At 41.7% G+C, this 18,284-nt stretch overlaps 1 protein-coding gene and 1 pseudogene across 1 annotated transcript; both read left to right on the top strand.

The window, feature by feature from the left end:
- The first annotated feature begins 12,891 nt into the window (after nt 1-12,891).
- LOC147440012 (uncharacterized) lies at nt 12,892-14,266 on the top strand (annotated as a pseudogene).
- A 2,051-nt stretch (nt 14,267-16,317) lies between these two features.
- On the top strand, nt 16,318-16,956 carry LOC147440011 (uncharacterized). The gene has a single exon (XM_086484533.1). It carries the CDS (start codon nt 16,318-16,320, stop codon nt 16,954-16,956), a length of 639 nt encoding a protein of 212 aa, XP_086340659.1.
- Nucleotides 16,957-18,284: the final 1,328 nt, after the last annotated feature.

Below are 18,284 nucleotides of genomic sequence, written 5' to 3'. Positions count from 1 at the left end.
ACAAAGCTTTACGCAATCTACATACCTTTTGCTCTTGAACTTTTATGACAAAACCACTTGGTTGACTTACATAAACTTCTTCCTGCAAATCACCATTCAAAAAAGCAGTTTTGATATCCAACTGATGCACTTTCCAACCATGATGAGCAGCAATTGCAACTAGTGATCTAATTGTGGATGCACGAGAAGTAGGAGCAAAGGTTTCATCATAATCTATGCCTTTCTGATGCACATAGCCTTTTGCCACAAGCCTTGCTTTGTACCTGTCAACAGTACCATCTTGTTTCCTTTTTACCTTAAAAACCCACTTTGTACCAATAGGCTTTTTACTTGTAGGCAAGTCCACTAGATCCCATGTATGATTCTTATGAAAAGAATCAATTTCTTGCTGCATAGCATCTTTCCACTGAACACACTCTAAAGCTTGTTCAAATGAATCAGGCTCATCTGCATCACAAAGAGTGCTAAAGCAAGCCAAATCTACTTCCTCTCTGCCAAAAGTAGTACCAGCACGTGTTTTTCATGGCAACGGTGCATCCAACTTGCTATCCTGCAAAGTTTTTTGAACCCATTTAGGCAAGGTTCTTTCTTCCTTGAGAACTTCTTGCTCTTCACGCACAATTTCCTCTACATCATGAGGTGTCACATGCTGATCAAAAGATTGATCAAGATTATCAACCTATTGTGATTCTTGATTCTCCACAAAAGAAGGAAGCAGACCTTCAAATACATCATGTGTTTGCATATGAGGTACATCAAAAGCAACCATAGGTTGAGCAGTAGTTTCTGCAAAAATTACATCACGACTTTCAAAAATCTTGTTTGTAGCAAGATTGTAAAGTCTATAACCTTTACTTCCACTACTGTACCCCACAAATATACATTTGATTGCCTTATCATCAAGCTTCCCACGTAACTGCTGAGGGATGTGAGTATAAGCAAGACAACCAAAAACACGAAGATAACTGACTGAAGGTTTTCTGTCATACCAAGCTTCATATGGAGTAATGGTCTTCAAGGCACGAGTAGGACACCTGTTCAAAACATGTGCTGCACAAGCAACTGCCTCCATCCATAGCTTATGAGGCAAACTCTTAGCCTTGAGCATGCATCTAGCCGTCTCCATTAAAGACCTGTTCTTCCTTTCTGCAACACCATTCTGTTGTGGTGTGTATGGCATAGTGCATTGGTGTTTAATGCCTTTCTTTCCCAAAAAATCCTTAAATGCACCTGACATGTATTCACCTCCTCGATCGGTACGAAGAGTCTGTACTTTGCAACCTGCTTCATTTTCAACCATGGCGACATAATGTTGAAAAATTGCAAACACATCTGACTTTGCTTTGAGTGGATACACCCAACAAAACCTGAAAAAGTCATCAATGAAGGTCACAAAATAAAGGCTGTTTCCCATAGATGGCGTCCTCATCGGACCACATACATCACTGTGTACAAGCTGCAACTTTCGTGTCCCTCTAACTGAACCATCCTGCAAAAATGCAAATCTGTGCATCTTTCCAAGAACGCAACCTTCACATACATGTCTTGGTGGCATCTCCAATAAAGACAAATCATGCACTATATTATGACGTTGTAAAGTCATCAAACTGCCATAACCAACATGCCCAAATCTAGCATGCCACAACTCAGCATCCTGCATGGCTTGAGTCTTTGTTTCTGCAATACATACCTGAATCTGCTTTTCATAACGATCTAGCACAAATAGTCCATTTTTTAGCGTACCTGTAGTGATAAGAGAATAACCATTCTCTCGATCTCGTACAACACATTTGTCATCCTAAAAAATGACCCGAATACCATTTTTTGCAAGAGAGGATACAGACAACAAATTCTTCTTGATCCCTGGAACATATAAGACATCTGGCAAGAATAAATCTGAACCATCTGAAATGGTAATCAAAATCTTACCAACGCCTTTGATTGGATAAGAAGCATTATTTGCACATGTCACCTTGGAGCCGCATCCAATGAACAAAACAAATCCTTCCTTGAAGTAATATGCCTAGATGCACCACTATCAAAGTACCAAATCATTTGTGTCTCATCAACACTGTAAGCAGAAAAATCTGAACATACTAAGAAAGCATAAGAATCCTGCACAAAGTTTGCAGACGCTTCTTTAGCTATAGAAGAATCACCAGAAGCTGAAACAACCAAACTTGACTCTTTCTTCTTTTCTTTAGCAATTCGCTTTTTACACTCACTAATGTAGTGACCAGGTTTCTTGCAGTAGTGACATTTACCTTTCTTCTTGGACTTGTCGGAATCACCTTTAGACTTCTCTGAAGACTGTCCTGCACCATACTTGGAGTGATGAGCACTCTCTTTACCCTTGTTTTTGTTTTGTACAACAAGAGCACGATCCATACCATCCACCTGTAAAGACTTGTTCTTACATGATTGATCCTCGTGCAATAGCAAAGCCACTAACTCTTCAAAACGACGAGGCTCAGGATTAGCTCGCAAAGATAGAGTCAAAGAAGTCTGAAAAGTCAAATAAGATGGTGGTAGTGAATTGAGTGTTTTGGAACCCAAGTCCTTCTCTGGAATCACTTCATCAATGCTGAGCAATTGCTCTTTAAGATCCTTGATTTTTGTAAGATGCTCGACGATATCGTCACCTTTGTCCATTTGTATTTTGTCAAGTTGTTTCTTCAAAAACTCTATTCTGGCAGCGTTTCTTCCTCCAAACATAGCTTGCAGAGTGTCCCAAGCATCCTCAGAAGTTCTGCAAGATCTGATATGTGGTGTGATTGTCCTCTTTATGGTTAAGGCAATCACAGCCATAGCTTGTGCATCTTGAGTATCCCATTTCTTTGGCTCTGGAGTGACTTGTGAGGGTCGTGCACCAACAGCTGCACCACGACCAGGCGTGGCAGGTGCAATGCTACCTAGACGAACTTCATCTCCAGATACATAATCCCACAATCCTTTACCAACCAAAACATTTTTGGCCATAAAAGACCAAAGAGAATAGTTGGTACCATCCAATTTGTCTTCGGATGTAAACGCACCAAAATCTCTTTCTCCGTAGATTGAGCCATACTGTGGATGCACACAAGAGAGCAAAAGAACCTCCAAGAGATTCACAAATCTCCTCTCCAATGCAAGCAAAACTCCACACAAAATCTCAGCACAAAGCTAAGACAAACTGCTTCCCAAAAGAACTGTTTACCTGAAGAAAATCTGTCAAAAAGCACACCCTCTTCATCTAAATGCCTCCGAAAATTAACTTCTGCTACGCTGCTCAGAACAAAATTCTGAGGGCTCGAACGGCTTCAAAAGGGGGGTAAAACCCCAGGTCACCTACTGAGAATACTCCCGGAACGTCGAGGATGCTCTCACAAGCAAATTTTCCGAAAACTACCTGAAAACTGCAATTGCGTGCGCGGACGCGAAAACGCACGTAGAGGCTCTGGAAATCACCTTGCTCTGATACCAATTGTTGAAGATGATGAAACAGGAAACAGAAGGAAGATAGCAACTCAAAGTAGGAGGAAGATGGAGAAGGAGAAGACACAGAGCTTGTGTACGAGATCTCTGTAGTCTATCTCTCTGTATTAGAATAATAGAGTATTTACAAACTCAGAGCTACAAAGCTTACATGAGACCCTAAGAGATAAGGTGTCCTTTCACACCAGATGTCCAAGGGGAAAAACCCAGTGGGAGAAAAGTGCCCCTGGTGAAGCGCGTATACACACTAACACTACTACATGTCTACACTCTAGGAGTCTGTGCTACCCTTAAGTCGGCAATAGGAATTCTATTGACAGTATGGCATCAAGACCATAAACAAGGTTAAAGGGTGTAGCATTTAAAGCCGTTTTGAAGGAAACTTGATAAGCCCATAGAGCAGCATGGAGATTCATTTCCCAGTTTGTCCTTCCGGAACAGGCAGTAAATACCTTATCCCAATCAGGTGCTTTCCATATTGGAGCTGAGGTGAGAGCTTGCTTAAGCTTTATGAAGGATTCTTCACATGCCTCAGTCCGTTCAAAGTGCGTATTCAATCTATACATGGGTTTTGCAAACATACATGTAGATGAACCCTTGATAATATCCACAATGTCCTATGAAGGCTTGTACCCCTTTGACTGTTGTTGGTCTAGGAAAATTAGCAATGACATGAATCTTTTCAATATCGGTAGCTATGCCATTTTTAGACACTATGTGTCCAAGGATTTTCCCTTGTCTTCCATGAATGTGCACTTTTTGGGGTTTAAGCAAATCCTGTAAAGTCTACATTTTCAGACTACCTTTTTGAGGTGTTCAAAATGATCAGCTCAGATTGACGAATGTACACATAAATCATCCATGTATACTTCCAAGAATTTCCGAAGATACTCTTTGAAAGCATGGCTCATCAATCTTTGAAATGTGGCTGGAACATACCCCATTCTGTTGTAAAAGCAGTTTTATGCTAATCTTTTGGGTCAACCAAAAGTTGATTGTATCCCGAAAAGCCATCTAGGAAGCTGTAAGCTTCTTTTCCTGCCACTCGTTCTAAAACATGCTCAGTTATCGAAAGAAGAAAGTTGTCTCTAATGGTAGATGCATTTACTTTTTTGAGGTTAACGCACACTCGTAATTTTCCATTCTTCTTAGCTACTACCACAATTGGGGACACCCAATCAGTGTGCTCAATTTCATAAATGAATTCAGCTTCCTTTAGTTTTTCAATCTCTTCTTTGATCTTCCTGGAAAATGTTTTGTCATAAGTGTATGGTCTCTGTCTACTTGGTTTCGCATCATCTCTCATGGGTATGGTATGTTGGCAGATTTTTGAATCAACACCATTGAGATCCTTGTAAGACCAAGCAAAGATATCTCGGTATTCCTTTAACAAGCTTAGCAAAAGATTTTCTTCTTCTTCTGTTAGGTCATTTGCAATGTAAGCTAGCCTAAGCTCTTCTCCTGGTTGGGCTAAGTCTACCCTTTTGGCGTTTTCAGGTCCTTTGTAAGACTCGCCTTGTTTTCGTAGTTCCCTAACAGGTTGTTTGATTATGATTTTTTGATCTTGGAGAGTATACTTTTTGTAATGGGATGGAACATGTATTACATCCTTTGGCATCCTCTTTCGTGGTTTCCATTTCGGTGGTGTATATCTCCTTTAGAGCTTTTTTCAACTCTTGATATTTCTTTTTCCACTTGACTCTGGTCATGAGTGGTTTTCTATCTTGATGTTCTTCTTGAGTACCCTTCCTTGTTTTTCTCGATGTCTGAGACATTTTTGAGTTTCCGTTCGAAGGATATCTACCAGTTATTTTATCTTTGACACAATCTTGAGCATCTATCTGCATCAAAAATTGTGTTTTATTGGAGACTGATGGCATAGGTCGTGCTTTCCCAATTTCAGTGTCCCTCTTTCTTCTATACCATTTTTGTCTTCTTGATTTCTGGTTTGGAAAGTCAAAAAACTTTTTCTTTCTTCCCCTTAAGAGTAGTTGAGCTCTCGTATGTTCTTTTTCGGATCCCGAATCTTTGGAGGTAGCTGAGTGTTCATCCAACTCATCAGTTGCATCATAATAGAGGTCAGAAAAGACTTGTTGAGATTTCATCAAGTCCTTTGTTTCCTCATCCTTGATTTCAATGTTAAGAACTGACATCATTTGGATGGGAATTATGTCGTAGCCATCCTCATTGCAAAATTGAGTAGGCATAGACGTGTTCACACATACAACCATTGTCGCTAAAATTTGAGTCCACTCGAATGGTTCGAATAAATGCTCTGGAAAGGGTTCAGGTATGTAGGCTTCGTCTGAATAGTCCCTTTTTAGGATACATTCCTCTCGTCTTAAGATTCCATTTTCTGAAGCTCCGCACATCCAAATAGGAGTGTCTTTGTTTAGCCAAGATGGAAGTTTAATTTCAGCCAAAGAGACTGAATCAAACTCTTGGATGGGTGTCTTCAAGACATCTCTATAGGTGTGGTCTTTTAGATTGACTCTTGTTATAGATCCCACCTGCTTCAAGTACAGATAGTCGTCTCCCAATCTTGGATAAGCTGTACCTGTCGCATGAAAGGTCTTTCCAATATGATTTCATAGTTGAGTTTTTTTCCAAAGTCTACTATGGCAAAAGTGTGTTGATATTCAATTCCACAGGAGTTGACTATCACTTTTTCTAGTAGCCCTAGCGATCTTTCAATGTGTCCGTCAGCCAACTGCAATTTCATTCGCGTTTGTCTAATGGCTGGCTGTCCCCAGGATTCCCATACGGCTTTAGTGGCTATGGCTATGCCAGCTCCACTATCCAGTATTGCCATGGTTTCAATGTCATTATATTTCAATGGGAGGGTAGTGTTTCCTTCTTCCCCTTCATAATATTCTTCGACGTTGTTCATAGGAACTGATCAAATCTCTTTGTATTCCGTTTCATTTTTCAAGTTTCCTTGATTCTTAGAGATTAACCCCGTTATTCCCACCTTTTCTAGGGTTTTCTATAAATCATTCCATAAGTATGGCCTGAGTTTCAACAGTTCCCCCAAAGTAAGAGTGCATTGGATAGGTGTAGACATGATTGAATGAATGTTGTCTACTTCTAGGGTCTGTTTGGCTCTTTTGGCTTGAGTGGTTTTGCAAATGATAGACTCATCTTCGTTATCTCCCAAGTAAGAAGGTAATGTTTTAAATGTCATTGGTTTAGATATCCATGAAGCCTCTGATCTGCAATCCCCATATAAGGATTGTATATCCAGGTTTATATCAGATGGTAGGTTATCCAACTAGACTTCCTCTATAGGAGCTGACTTTAAAGTTAGGCTCCCATCATTGATCTCCCTTATCTTTTTCCATAAGTGTCCTGGCCAATCTTCTTCTATGAATGGAATTTCGTCTAAAGCATCTTCATTGTCTGGCACCAGGAGCTCTAGTTCATTTGTTTCAAGGTGGGGTTCTACCACCACATCGGATTTTGCTTTCGTTTCTTCTATCGCAAGCTCTTCCGGTTTTGCAATACTTTCAAGCTTGGGTTTTTGTTTATCCAGCATTTCCTACGTGATTCTTACCAAATTTTGGTAAGCTTCCAGCTTAGTTGCTTCCATGTCTGGAGATGGATAGTTTTTCCATTTGTTTTCCATGTTTTGGCCCGCTTTAAGTCCTGCTTGGTAGCCTTCTAAGGTGGCGTTGATAGGTTCAAAAATTTTATCAGCCAGAATGGATCCTCCGGATTTCATGGTTGTTTCCTTGAATTCACTGCCAATTTCTTTTCGACTTGTCCTGGGCTAGAATTTTTGCTTTCTCTTCGTTTTCAACCCGTTGTTTTTGTTTTCTCATCTCATATCTTTTGCTTCTGCTCCTTTTGATTCTTTGAGAAGAAACTTTCGTATTCTTCGAATCATCAGAAGAACTGTGTTCTTTTTCTTTGCTTGGGCTCTAGTGATTACCTTGATTGGAACCATCGGTTCGCTCTCTGATGAGCTACTAGGCATCACTTGGACTACGTTGACTACAATTTTTTCCTTATTCAAAGGATTCTTAGGAAAATCTTCCAGAAGTGTCCTCCCTTTTTGCAACATTGTATGCAATAGGCTTCAATCGGTTTGAGGTTTTTGTCAGGCTCTGGACATTCGTTCTTCCAATGGTCATCAGCACCGCTGTTATGACAGTTTCCTGTTCTGGGCTTCATCATGGGTCTTCCCATAGTAGGTCTGACACCTTGATTAGCTACATAATACATTGGTGCAAGCTTTGGTGGATCATAAGTCATGGTTTCCTCCATTGGTGGTGGGTGTGGACTGTACCAATCTCCCTCTACCATTACTGTAGATGGACTAGGCTCTGCATAGGGTGTAACAAGCACTAATGCTTGTTCATCTATGACTGCTTCTGAGTGCATGTACTTTACAACACCGCATTATGTCCTGGATAAGGAGTTTATTGTCCCAACACAGGTTGACGTCTCTCCATACCCATTGGTGGTCTTTGAACTTGAGCCATATTAGGCTGATATCTGTACATGGGTTGTCCTTGTGGCCTCATGGGCACGTACTGAACATTCCCATCATACTTTGGTCTGAAGTAGCACTCGTGGGTCTCGTGGTTGGTCCATTTACCCTCGATTGCACACCATTTTTGTGGCCTCATTGGTTGTACTTGTGGGGATATCCCCTGTCCTGGTCCTCTCGTAGGTGCTTTTTGCATATTGTTCATCATGTCATTCATCCTTTTTAACATATCTTCTATGGCTGAGAGTGGTGCCACAACAGCCATTTCCACTTGTGCTGGTTTTGTGGATGCAGTCTTCTCGCTTTGGTTATCCTTAGGGACATCCTCTTCATTAAAGATCTCACAATCGTCTCCTAGGTCGAGAGCATTAGACACACACGCCTCTAGGGTTGTATGCTTTTTACTATAGAGTATAGCATGAAGTTCTTTGTTTAGCAATCCCTCCAGAAACAATAAAACAAGTCGCTCCTCTGCAGGTATCTCCATCTCTGGGCATCTGGCAATGTATTGTTTCATTCGAGTTGCACAATCCCTAACAGACTCACCATGTTTCTGTTTAAAGCTGTAGATTTGAGCTACCGTATTCTGTTTAATCCCCATTTTAGAACAAGCAGCTACAAATCCTTGAGCTAATGTATTCAAATCCATGATTGACCTTGGTGGAATGTTTTGGAACCATGTCAAAGCTATTCCTTCTAATGTCATTCCAAACCCTTCGAATTAAGTATGAAAATCGAATATATGCTCTGCTCTTAGCACTTGCTTGAATCTTGCTAAGTAGTCATATGGATCCCCTGATCCACTGTATTTTCTAACCCATTTTTGAATCAGCTGGTCTGACACGTCTATTTGGTTCAACTCCAGGTCTTATGGCAGTTGGTCATGTTTCGAGTCCTTCAAATCAATCTGTCGGAAATAGTGACTCATGTAGCCCTGAGCTGGTCTTAGTGTCACCCATTTTTCTACGTGATGAGGTGGTTTCTGGTTTCTTCACATTACTCTCAGATGATTTCTCACGATGTTCATCTCTTGGAGTGGTTTCTGGTCCTTGACCCATTGGTCCTTGACCCAATATCCAATCCCGTATGGAATATCCCTGGTATTTGGTTTTTTCTACCTCCTCAAGAGTCATCATAATAAAGTTGTTGTTATAACAATCCCTAAATAAGTAAGTTGGTAGGTCCGCAGATCCTTTATCTTTGATTTTGAAGATATAGATGATCTTCATGGCCGTTAATTGTCCTGGTCTAGCATGAGAAGTCCACAAAAGATCTTTTATGTTTCTATCTTCCCAACAATAGACTCCGATCCTAGGATTATCTGTACTAAGCCGTTTCAAAGGCTTCAAGTCTACTTGATCGTATCCCTCGGATTCAAAAGTTGGTGGTCCATCTTTTGCTGACATATCAGGGATTATAGTGTTTACTTCTAATCCCCATTTGTCTATCACATTAGGATTTTCAACTTGTACATATTGAGTTCCGTTTCGATCCATGTACATTTTTCCTTGTTTGTTGGTCCTAACTTCTTCTTCGAGCTCAATACCATGATCATCAATGCGAATAGCATACTCTTTGTTAGGATCCAAGTAAACTTGGGCTCCATGACGATTAGTCTTGTAAAAAGAGAGTATATGCTTGTAGCGCATTGTCGTTCCGGTTTCCGAGTAAGTCGAGTAAGACGACATTTTGGATGTTGAATCTGAAAAAGTATCCGAGACTTCTTCAGGAATTGTGTGCAAGGAATTGCCTTGATTTATGCTTTCTTCAGTGGATACTCTACTGGTGTTTTCTTCAAATAGGCCTTGATTTTCTATTACACGACCGGATCTAAGGTTCATATAGACTTATGAAGCCCTGGATAGAGTACTCACCTTAGATTGACTTGCAGTCAATTTCCACTTGACTCAATTGCAACTTTCTGTCAAGCCCCACCGATTCCTCATCTGCAACCTGATTCCTATACAAAATTTGTCAAATTAGCTATTTTTCTATAAGGACAGTAGAACTCTTGAGAACTCCAGTGATTGGTCTCTAGAGGTATTTCACTTCAATTCGTGCTATGGAAGTCAAAATTTTGACTTTCAGATTCAGGTTAGCAAAATCAAAGGTTTAATCTGCAATCTGTAAACTGAGTGTATCTGTACCAATCTTGATCTGATTGAACCCAAAATTTCTCAGTGGCCTTATTTTATGCTGGTCTAACATTGTATAAGCCCAAAAGTCAAATTTGAAGTCTCTTGATAGCAAAAGTAAATAATCGCGATTATTTACTTTTGTCACTTTTTTACACTTTCTGGATTGGTTGGCAAGTATACAACTTGTTAAAGCCCTTGGGAAAGTTTCAACAAGTTTGGACAAAATTTGATCAAGTTTACCCACTGTTCCGTGTCCGCAAACTCTGATTTCGAGAATCTGGCTTACGTTTCACTTTTGTGGTCCAAATTTCACCAAAATTGATTTGTGGGGTCCAATTGATGTACTTGACTTTGTGGTATACTTAAATTTGCAAAATCACCAAGTTTTGAAGCAAATGTAAACAATCGCGATTATCTACTTTTGATAATTTTTTGTAATTTTTTGTCCCAACTTTGACACAGATCTATTAAGCACCTTATGTTAAGGTCACTAGCCACTTTTCATCAAGTTTGGACAATTTTTGGTCAAATGGTCATCAATTATCTGTCCGCAGACTAACTTTGTAATTTTTGCTATAGTTTTCACCCCAATGATCTAAATCTTACCAAATTTGGTTTATGGACTTATTACAACATGGTAAAGCTAGTGGTATGCCAACTTGGTCAAAAAAGTTCAAAAACAGGGCAGATGTAAATAATCGCGATTCTTTACTTTTGTCAAATTTTTGCAAGTTTTTGGTCAACTGATCATATACACATGTTTATCACCTCAATATAAGCCTATGGATCAATTTTCAACAAGTTTGGATAAATTTTTTCTCAATTCACACTCAATATTCAAAAGTCAGTACAAACTTTAGTTTTCACCCAGTTTAGTGATCCAAATCTTTTGGGCCTTTACAAAAGTTGTTTGTACACATACAATGAATCAATGATATGAGTCTTGGCTGATTTAGAGCAAAAAGTTAATAATCGTGATTATTAACTTGAGGTTTGAAATGAACACTTTTTTGAAATTTTCTCAAGGACAGTCCTTTTATGATGCGTTTTAAGCTTATGAATCAAGTCAAAACTTAATTTGGCCTAAAAAAGTCAAGAAAAAACCAAATAGTCTGAGTTCTGGTCAACTTTCTTGAAATTTTTACCTCGAAGTGTCCTTAAGCTTACCCACTGGTTCGAACAACTCTTAGCCCAGTTGGATTGAGTGAATTTGAGTCTTTTCGTGCTATTTCTAGCCGTAGACCTGAAATTATACAACTTTACATAGCCACTCACACTTGATTCTTTCAGAGAGAGTAATGCTATGAAATCCACCTCGGATCCTACTTACCCTACTCCTAGTTTCGCATGCAATGGGGTTGTGGAAAGTGTCCACAAACACTCGTTTTCTTGTGTTTTTTATGTTTTTCAGAGTCTTGATCTTAAGATTTGTTTTGTCTACCAATCATTCTCTAAATCCTAATCTAAATCTACAATCCTACAGTCCTAAAGGTACTCAGCAAGTACGATTACTTCCAAGCTACCTCTACACAGCAAAAGACGACAATTTTAAGCTATGCGGTTTTTAAAAGAGAGTTTTGAACTCTAGGCGAACCTAAAAGAAGTTAAAGGACAATTACACAAGATGCTCGTGTTTTCTCTACTTTAGGTCTATTCGTTCCCCGACAGCGGCGTCAAATGTGGGACACATGTCTAACCTCACCATCCTATCTTATTGCAGTATTAGCGAGAACCACGATTAATTTGTCAAACCATGGGACGAAGCTGACTCGACTAGTGCATAGAGGCTACAAGAGGTTGTCAATCTCTTGGAAAACAACTAACAAACATCTAACTCAAGCTACACTCAAGTGACTGAAATCACCAAAAGCCAATCGCTCATCGGCAAGCAAATCACATCCGTTACAGCATCAAATGATATCCAAACGTAACGAAACTTCTAGGATAAGTTTATAAGACCTAAGCACACATGACTATGGCCTCAAACCCTACTTTAGGTCAAGTTCCAAAATCGCGATTATTAATAGCAGTGGATTTTTGACCTAGCCGTTTTCGACCCAGAATGCATTTAAATGCTTAGCAATGATGCCCCAATATCCCGCCTATGCTTAGTTTTCGATTTAAAAGTGTAAATTCTTAATTATGATGAAAGTAGGCCACGGATCGACGACGCCAAAAGCTACGAAATACTGTGAACTACTTATGTCAATGCTAGAGCTCTTACCTGCAGTTGGAATGCAACAAACGCATTCACAATGTGACAACCGGAGAGGGAGTAGGAAGCGCGAGAAGAAGAGAAGTGAGCGGCGTTAGCTCACACTGTTTATTTCTTATCCAAAACTTCTAAAAAAACTTACAAAAATTGTCTTTTATACCTTAGCCAAGGTTTTTGGATGGTCAAAAGTCATAATCTAGAGTTCTACCAAAGTTGGGAATTGAATGGCTGATACAATCTGGAAGCTTGTAGCCCTGGCTCATTAATTACAAGTTTATCAAGAAAACAGGAATTACGATATTTTCGATTTATCAAAATAATAATTGTTTTACAAGGAGAACTCCGAAAAATGGTGTCTGTGTTAGCTTGCTGCTAACAATGTACCATTTGCTCCCTCCACAAGGGGCAAGACAGACAAGTTACAGAAGTGGCTCTTGGAGACCTTGTGAGATGCATCGACTTCATATTTTCCATGAGACTGGCGTGATGCCGGTACCACTCGGCGTTCTCAGCAAATTCGGCTTGTTGGGACGACTGAGCCCTTATTAGAGGTGAACTATGCTTTGATGTCTATGGTGATCAAAGACAGAGATCCTCTGACAATTGAGGAAGCACTTCCACAGCCCAAGCGGAAGTTGGCTATGCAGAAAGAACTTGATTCAATAAAAAAGAACAACACTTGGGATCAGTTGGTTCCGCGGCCTGCCAAGCGGAAGGTGATTGGTGTCAAATGGGTCTACAAGACCAAGTACAAATCTGATGGTTCTTTGGACAAGCACAAGGCACGACTCGTTGCCAAAGGCTTTTCTTAGAAACATGGTGTGGACTATGACGAGACCTTTGTCCGGACCGCAAGGATGGCGACCATTCGTACAATTTTTGCCCTTGCTACCTTCTTTGGGTGGCCTGTCTTTCAGATGGATGTTGTTTTGGCTTTTCTCAACGACGACTTGGAGGAGGAGGTGTATGTGGAACAACCTCCAGGGTTCTTAGATCTAGATTTCCCAGACATGGTTTGCAAGTTGTGGAAGGCCCTCTATGGCCTGAAACAAGCTTCTCGAGCGTGGTACCAGAATGCGTCAACGGAATCCTATGTGTCAGAGATGTCGAAGGAGGATCCCTAATATCACAGAGGTTGTCTCGTTGAAGTCAAAAAACCGCTCCGGATCCATTGAAGTCAGGATGCCATCAGAGGCAAAATTGATACGGATGTGGCGAGGTTTGCATTCGAGGTTGATGCCGTATGGGAGAAGTTGCCCTCACATTGGGTATATCAAATCAGCCCTAACTATTGCAACAAGGACAGTAGGATTTTCCATTCGATGCTCTCCTGTTGCTGTTGGTGAATCTCCGAAATGCGTCATCGGAGTCATATGTTTATCTCAACTTTCATAAACCATTTACAACAGAGATGTCGAGGCCTCTTTTTGTAATGGAGTTAACTCTTCGAAGAGACCAACAAGAGGATGGAAAGGAGTCAAATGCCATGAGGTTTATGTCAATAGAGCAGTGACAAACACATTATCGGAACTTTGAAAACTGCCATCAGAGCTCCAGAATGCGCCAGGGAAGTCGCATGTGTCAGAATTTCCAAAAGAGGATGCTTAATGTCGGAGAGGTGGTCATCGAAGCCAAAAACCGCTCCAGATCTATCAAAGTCAAGATATCAATGAAGCCAAAATCGATACAGAAGTGGCAAGGTTTGTGTTTGAGGTCGATGCCATCCGGGGAAATTTCTCTCTATTGGGATGTCACCGTGTGAGAGTTATACAATGCTCTCCTACTACTGTCGTCCATGCTCCGGAATGCGTCATCGGCTCATCATTGGCGATCCATTTGCTGCCCTATACCTCTTGCGAACTTCAGTTTTGCATTAGCCTCACCACGTCCAAGAATCAATATCATCGGAGGCAAAATCAATACATATGTGGCGAGGTTTGCGTTTGAGGTTGATGCTGAATGAGAGAAGTTGCCCTCACATTGGGTGCATCAAATCAGACCTAAGCATTGTGACAAGGATAGTAGGATTCTCCATCCGATGCTCTCCAGCTACTGCCGGCAAAGCTCCAAAAATGCGTCATCGGAGTCATATGTGTATCTCAACTTTCATAAACCATTTACAATAGAGATGTCAAGGCCTCTATCTATACGATATTCACATTCGTGGTAACTTAAGAAGCAGTGCTTCTAAACACACTGAGCATGGCACGTCCAAACGGTCGATGGTCATATGTAGTTTCATGTGCTAGTTGTTGAAGCTAATTTGGGGAAGGACTTGAGGGCGAGGACTTCTGCTTCATGTGGGTATATAATATCACGAAAGTGGCAATGGTGCTCATAAGGGCAAGGCTCCCTAGCACCCATGTCAGGTGCAGTGGAATGAAATGCTTTGCAAGATCTAGATTTCACACCTCCACAAAATCCTTTACTTCTACTTGATGAGAGAATGAGAGATGAGTAGAGAATGAGTAGGGAGAGAGAGAGAAGAGGAGAATGACACCCGATGGGGTCCCAACTAACCCTCTCAAGGGCCCCCCACACCATTGCCGATGTGGTATTTGCTTTTGATTACGTAAATGGAGTGTACACAAAATGCAAAACTCAATGCAACTCTACCAAGTCAAATGGGATTGTCGCCTCAATACTTCTCGGAGTTGAAGCACTTCCGAGGCTGATTTGATGCACCTATGAATCTTTTTCGATTCAAGTTTGCCGATGGCCGAGGATGGGCTGAATTGGCGTGCTCGATGTGAGAGGAAATGAAGGGCTGAAAACGCAGATCTCGACGTTGCCGATGATGGACAGCAATGGGGGCACTCAATGTCGCCAAAGGAATGGACGAGGAGATGCTCGGTGGGCTGCCTACGCACCGGACCGCAATGGGGAGACCCCGGCAAAAACGCTAGGGTCTCCTACTGCTCCCGAAAACGTTGGGCAGATTTGGGCTTCTTGGGCGCCTCCACTTGCAGATGCCAAATGTGAGCCTAGCTCCTCCTTTTATATCGGGGGTATACTGCGTAAGGACTTTTTAGAGTCTGGGTTGGGCAATCCGTCCACCAACCCAACAAAATAACTCATAAATAATGATTTATTTTAATAAGTTGGACGGGGTAAAAACTGGGTGCAAACTCGCACATCTGTCGACTTAGGAATCCGATTGACGCGTGAACAGGCACGCCGGGTTCCTCTAACCCTAATCTACATGCTCGTCATGCCAGATGCCCACCAAAGTGTAATAACATCTGTCAAAACGTGTGTACAAACCATTTATGCAAGAGGGTTCCAAAACTGAAAAACCTAATCTAATCGACTCGTCCGGGCATGCAGGTCCTACGAATAGGCTCACAAAATTGCCGGTACTAATCCCTTAGGCTCTAGACACACCTATCTATAGGAATAGACACGAAAAATGAATCTGATCAGTCGATGAAGCATGTCCACGTGACACACAGAGCCATGTGCATGTGACAAGCCCTCCTACTTAAGGTGAGGTACAGGTACCGATTTGCAAGGCCTCCTTGTATGAGGATAGCCTACTCAGAGAGAGAGAGAGAGAGAGAGAGAGAGAGAGAGAGAGAGAGAGAGAGAGAGAGAGAGAGAGAGAGAGAGAGAGAGAGAGAGAGAGTGGACCTTCTATAGCTCCTTACTCTCGTCTGTGCTAGAGTTTTCTTGCGCTTACGCCAGTGTTATTTTTATTGCAAGCAGTGGAACAAGGTGAAACTGAAGCTTCGCTTCCCGTTGGCCCGCCACTAGAGCTGGGGGAAGTGTTTGTGGTGAGGTTTGTGTTTGAGGTCGATGCCATCTAGGGGAAGTCCTCTCTATCCGGATGTTGGAGTGTCCGAGAGTTATACAATTCTCTCATGCTACTGTCGTCCAAGCTCCGAAATGCGTCGTCGGCTCATCACTGGTGATCCATTTGCTGCCCTGTACCATTGGGTGCATCAAATCAGCCCTAACTATTGCAACAAGGGCAGTAGGATTTTCCATTCGATGCTCTCATGTTGTTGCCGGTGAATCTCCATAATGCGTCATCGGAGTCATATGTGTATCTCAACTTTCATAAACCATTTACAACAGAGATGTCGAGGCCTCTATCAGTACGAGAGTTAACTCTTCGAAGAGACCAACAAGAGGATGGCAAGGAGTCAAATGCCATGAGGTTTATGTCAATAGAGCAGCGGCAAATATGCTATCGGATCTTTGGAATCCGTCATCAGAGCTCCAGAATGCGCCAGCGGAGTTGCATGTGTCGGAGATGCCGAAAGAGGACGCTTAATGTTGGAGAGGTTGTTATCGAAGCCAAAAACCGCTCCGGATCTGTCAAAGTCAAGATATCAGCGAAGCCAAAATCGATACAGAAGTGGCAAGGTTTGCGTTTGAGGTCGATGCCATCCGGGGAAAGTTCTCTCTTCCGGGATGTCACCGTGTCTGAGAGTTATACAATGCTCTCCTACTACTGTCGTCCAAGCTCTGGAATGCGTCATTGGCTCATTATTGTCGATTTGCTGCCCTATACCTCTCGCGAACTTCAGCTTTACATCAGCCTCCTCACCACGGCCAAGGATCAAGTTGCATTCACGTCTCTGGTTGCTGCAGATTTCAACCGTTATCTTCTCCCTCATGCAACCATCTACTAGCCGCCATCTTGGTGCCATTCCAATTGTACCTACAACCAATATGCAACCAAAGGAGTATTCAGTTTCAACTAAGGGTTGTCCCCCACCACTTGGGTTTACTTCAAGAAAATTTTTGCATCTGCGTGGCTATCAAATGAATTTGAAGCCGATGTCATGACAGATTGGCACCAACTCACTGCGGCTACTTGCAGGAGTTTAGAGAAATACAATTGGAAGTTCTGCAAAGCTTTGCTCTCAGTAACTTCCTACAGGTTTGTGCCACTAATAGAGCAGATTCAGAAGTATTACTGCGGGTTGCCAAAAGGGCTTAGGGATTACTGTACAAAAAACAGAGTGGCCACCCTCACTTAGCTTATGGAAGTTGCCAACACTAGTCTTGCCTTGCTGAAGGGAGAGGACAGTGGGTTCCATGGAAACATTCAAGGGGCCCAACCTAAGAAAAATTCAGCAAAGAAGCCCTTTACGAAAGCGGCTCTTGATACATCACCGGGGTCAAAAAAAGTAGATAAAGGCAAGGACTTAGACCAAATGGCATCACTAAGAACTCAGAGACCAAAGGTTGTTCTAAATGTAGTCTTATGCACATCCTCTGGCATAATGTGAATCTGATGCACATCCTTTGGCCTAATGCGAATCTATGCTGCTGAAAATCGCCGCACTCTCTAGGCGATCAAGAATATCATCAATCCTTGGGATAAGAAACCTGTTCTTGATGGTATTCTTATTCAGCACACGGTAGTCAATACACATGCGCCAAGAGCCATACTTCCGAGATGGTGTCTAGGATACTACGGCTACAAATCACGAAGGAAAAGTTGGAATTTGATGATCTCAGGTCATTTCTCATTGCAGAGGAAGCCGTGTTGGTACCTCAAGGCAAAGTTTGCATTTCCGATATAGGTGGTGAAGCAATTGCAGCTTCCGATCCCAAAAAGAAGATGAAAATCCCTTGTTACAATTGTGTGAAGCGCGGTCATTTGGCCAGAGATTGCAAATCCCAAGACAAAGACAGAGGCTCTACAAAGGACAAAGGCAAGGACAAGCATAATGAGGAAAGCAATGATGATGACATAGGGAAGGATATGCTCTCCCATGGTGAATTAGGGATTGTAATGAGGAATATGTGGTTAGAGTGAACCCTCAATCCCTTGAATATGTTATCTTGGTTTTTGATCTTCTGGTTTGAATCGTGGGGCAGAGAGAGACAAGCGTGAGATAGATCAGCGAGGGACCATGACGTTGATGATAGGTCAAAGGGGTGGTAGCAAGGGCTTGTGGATTCCAAGTGAGGGGTGGAGTGGGCTTGACCTAGTGGTAGGGCTGGAAAG

This window comes from Adiantum capillus-veneris, chromosome 16 (genome assembly GCF_014529385.1).
Source record: "Adiantum capillus-veneris isolate H3 chromosome 16, ASM1452938v2, whole genome shotgun sequence".
Lineage (NCBI taxonomy): Eukaryota > Viridiplantae > Streptophyta > Polypodiopsida > Polypodiales > Pteridaceae > Adiantum > Adiantum capillus-veneris.
This window is presented reverse-complemented; position numbering and strand designations above follow the sequence as displayed.

Coding starts and splice junctions, on each gene's coding strand:
- LOC147440011 (XM_086484533.1), top strand. CDS start 16,318: ATGTTGTTGCCGGTGAATCTCCATAATGCGTCATCGGAGTCATATGTG.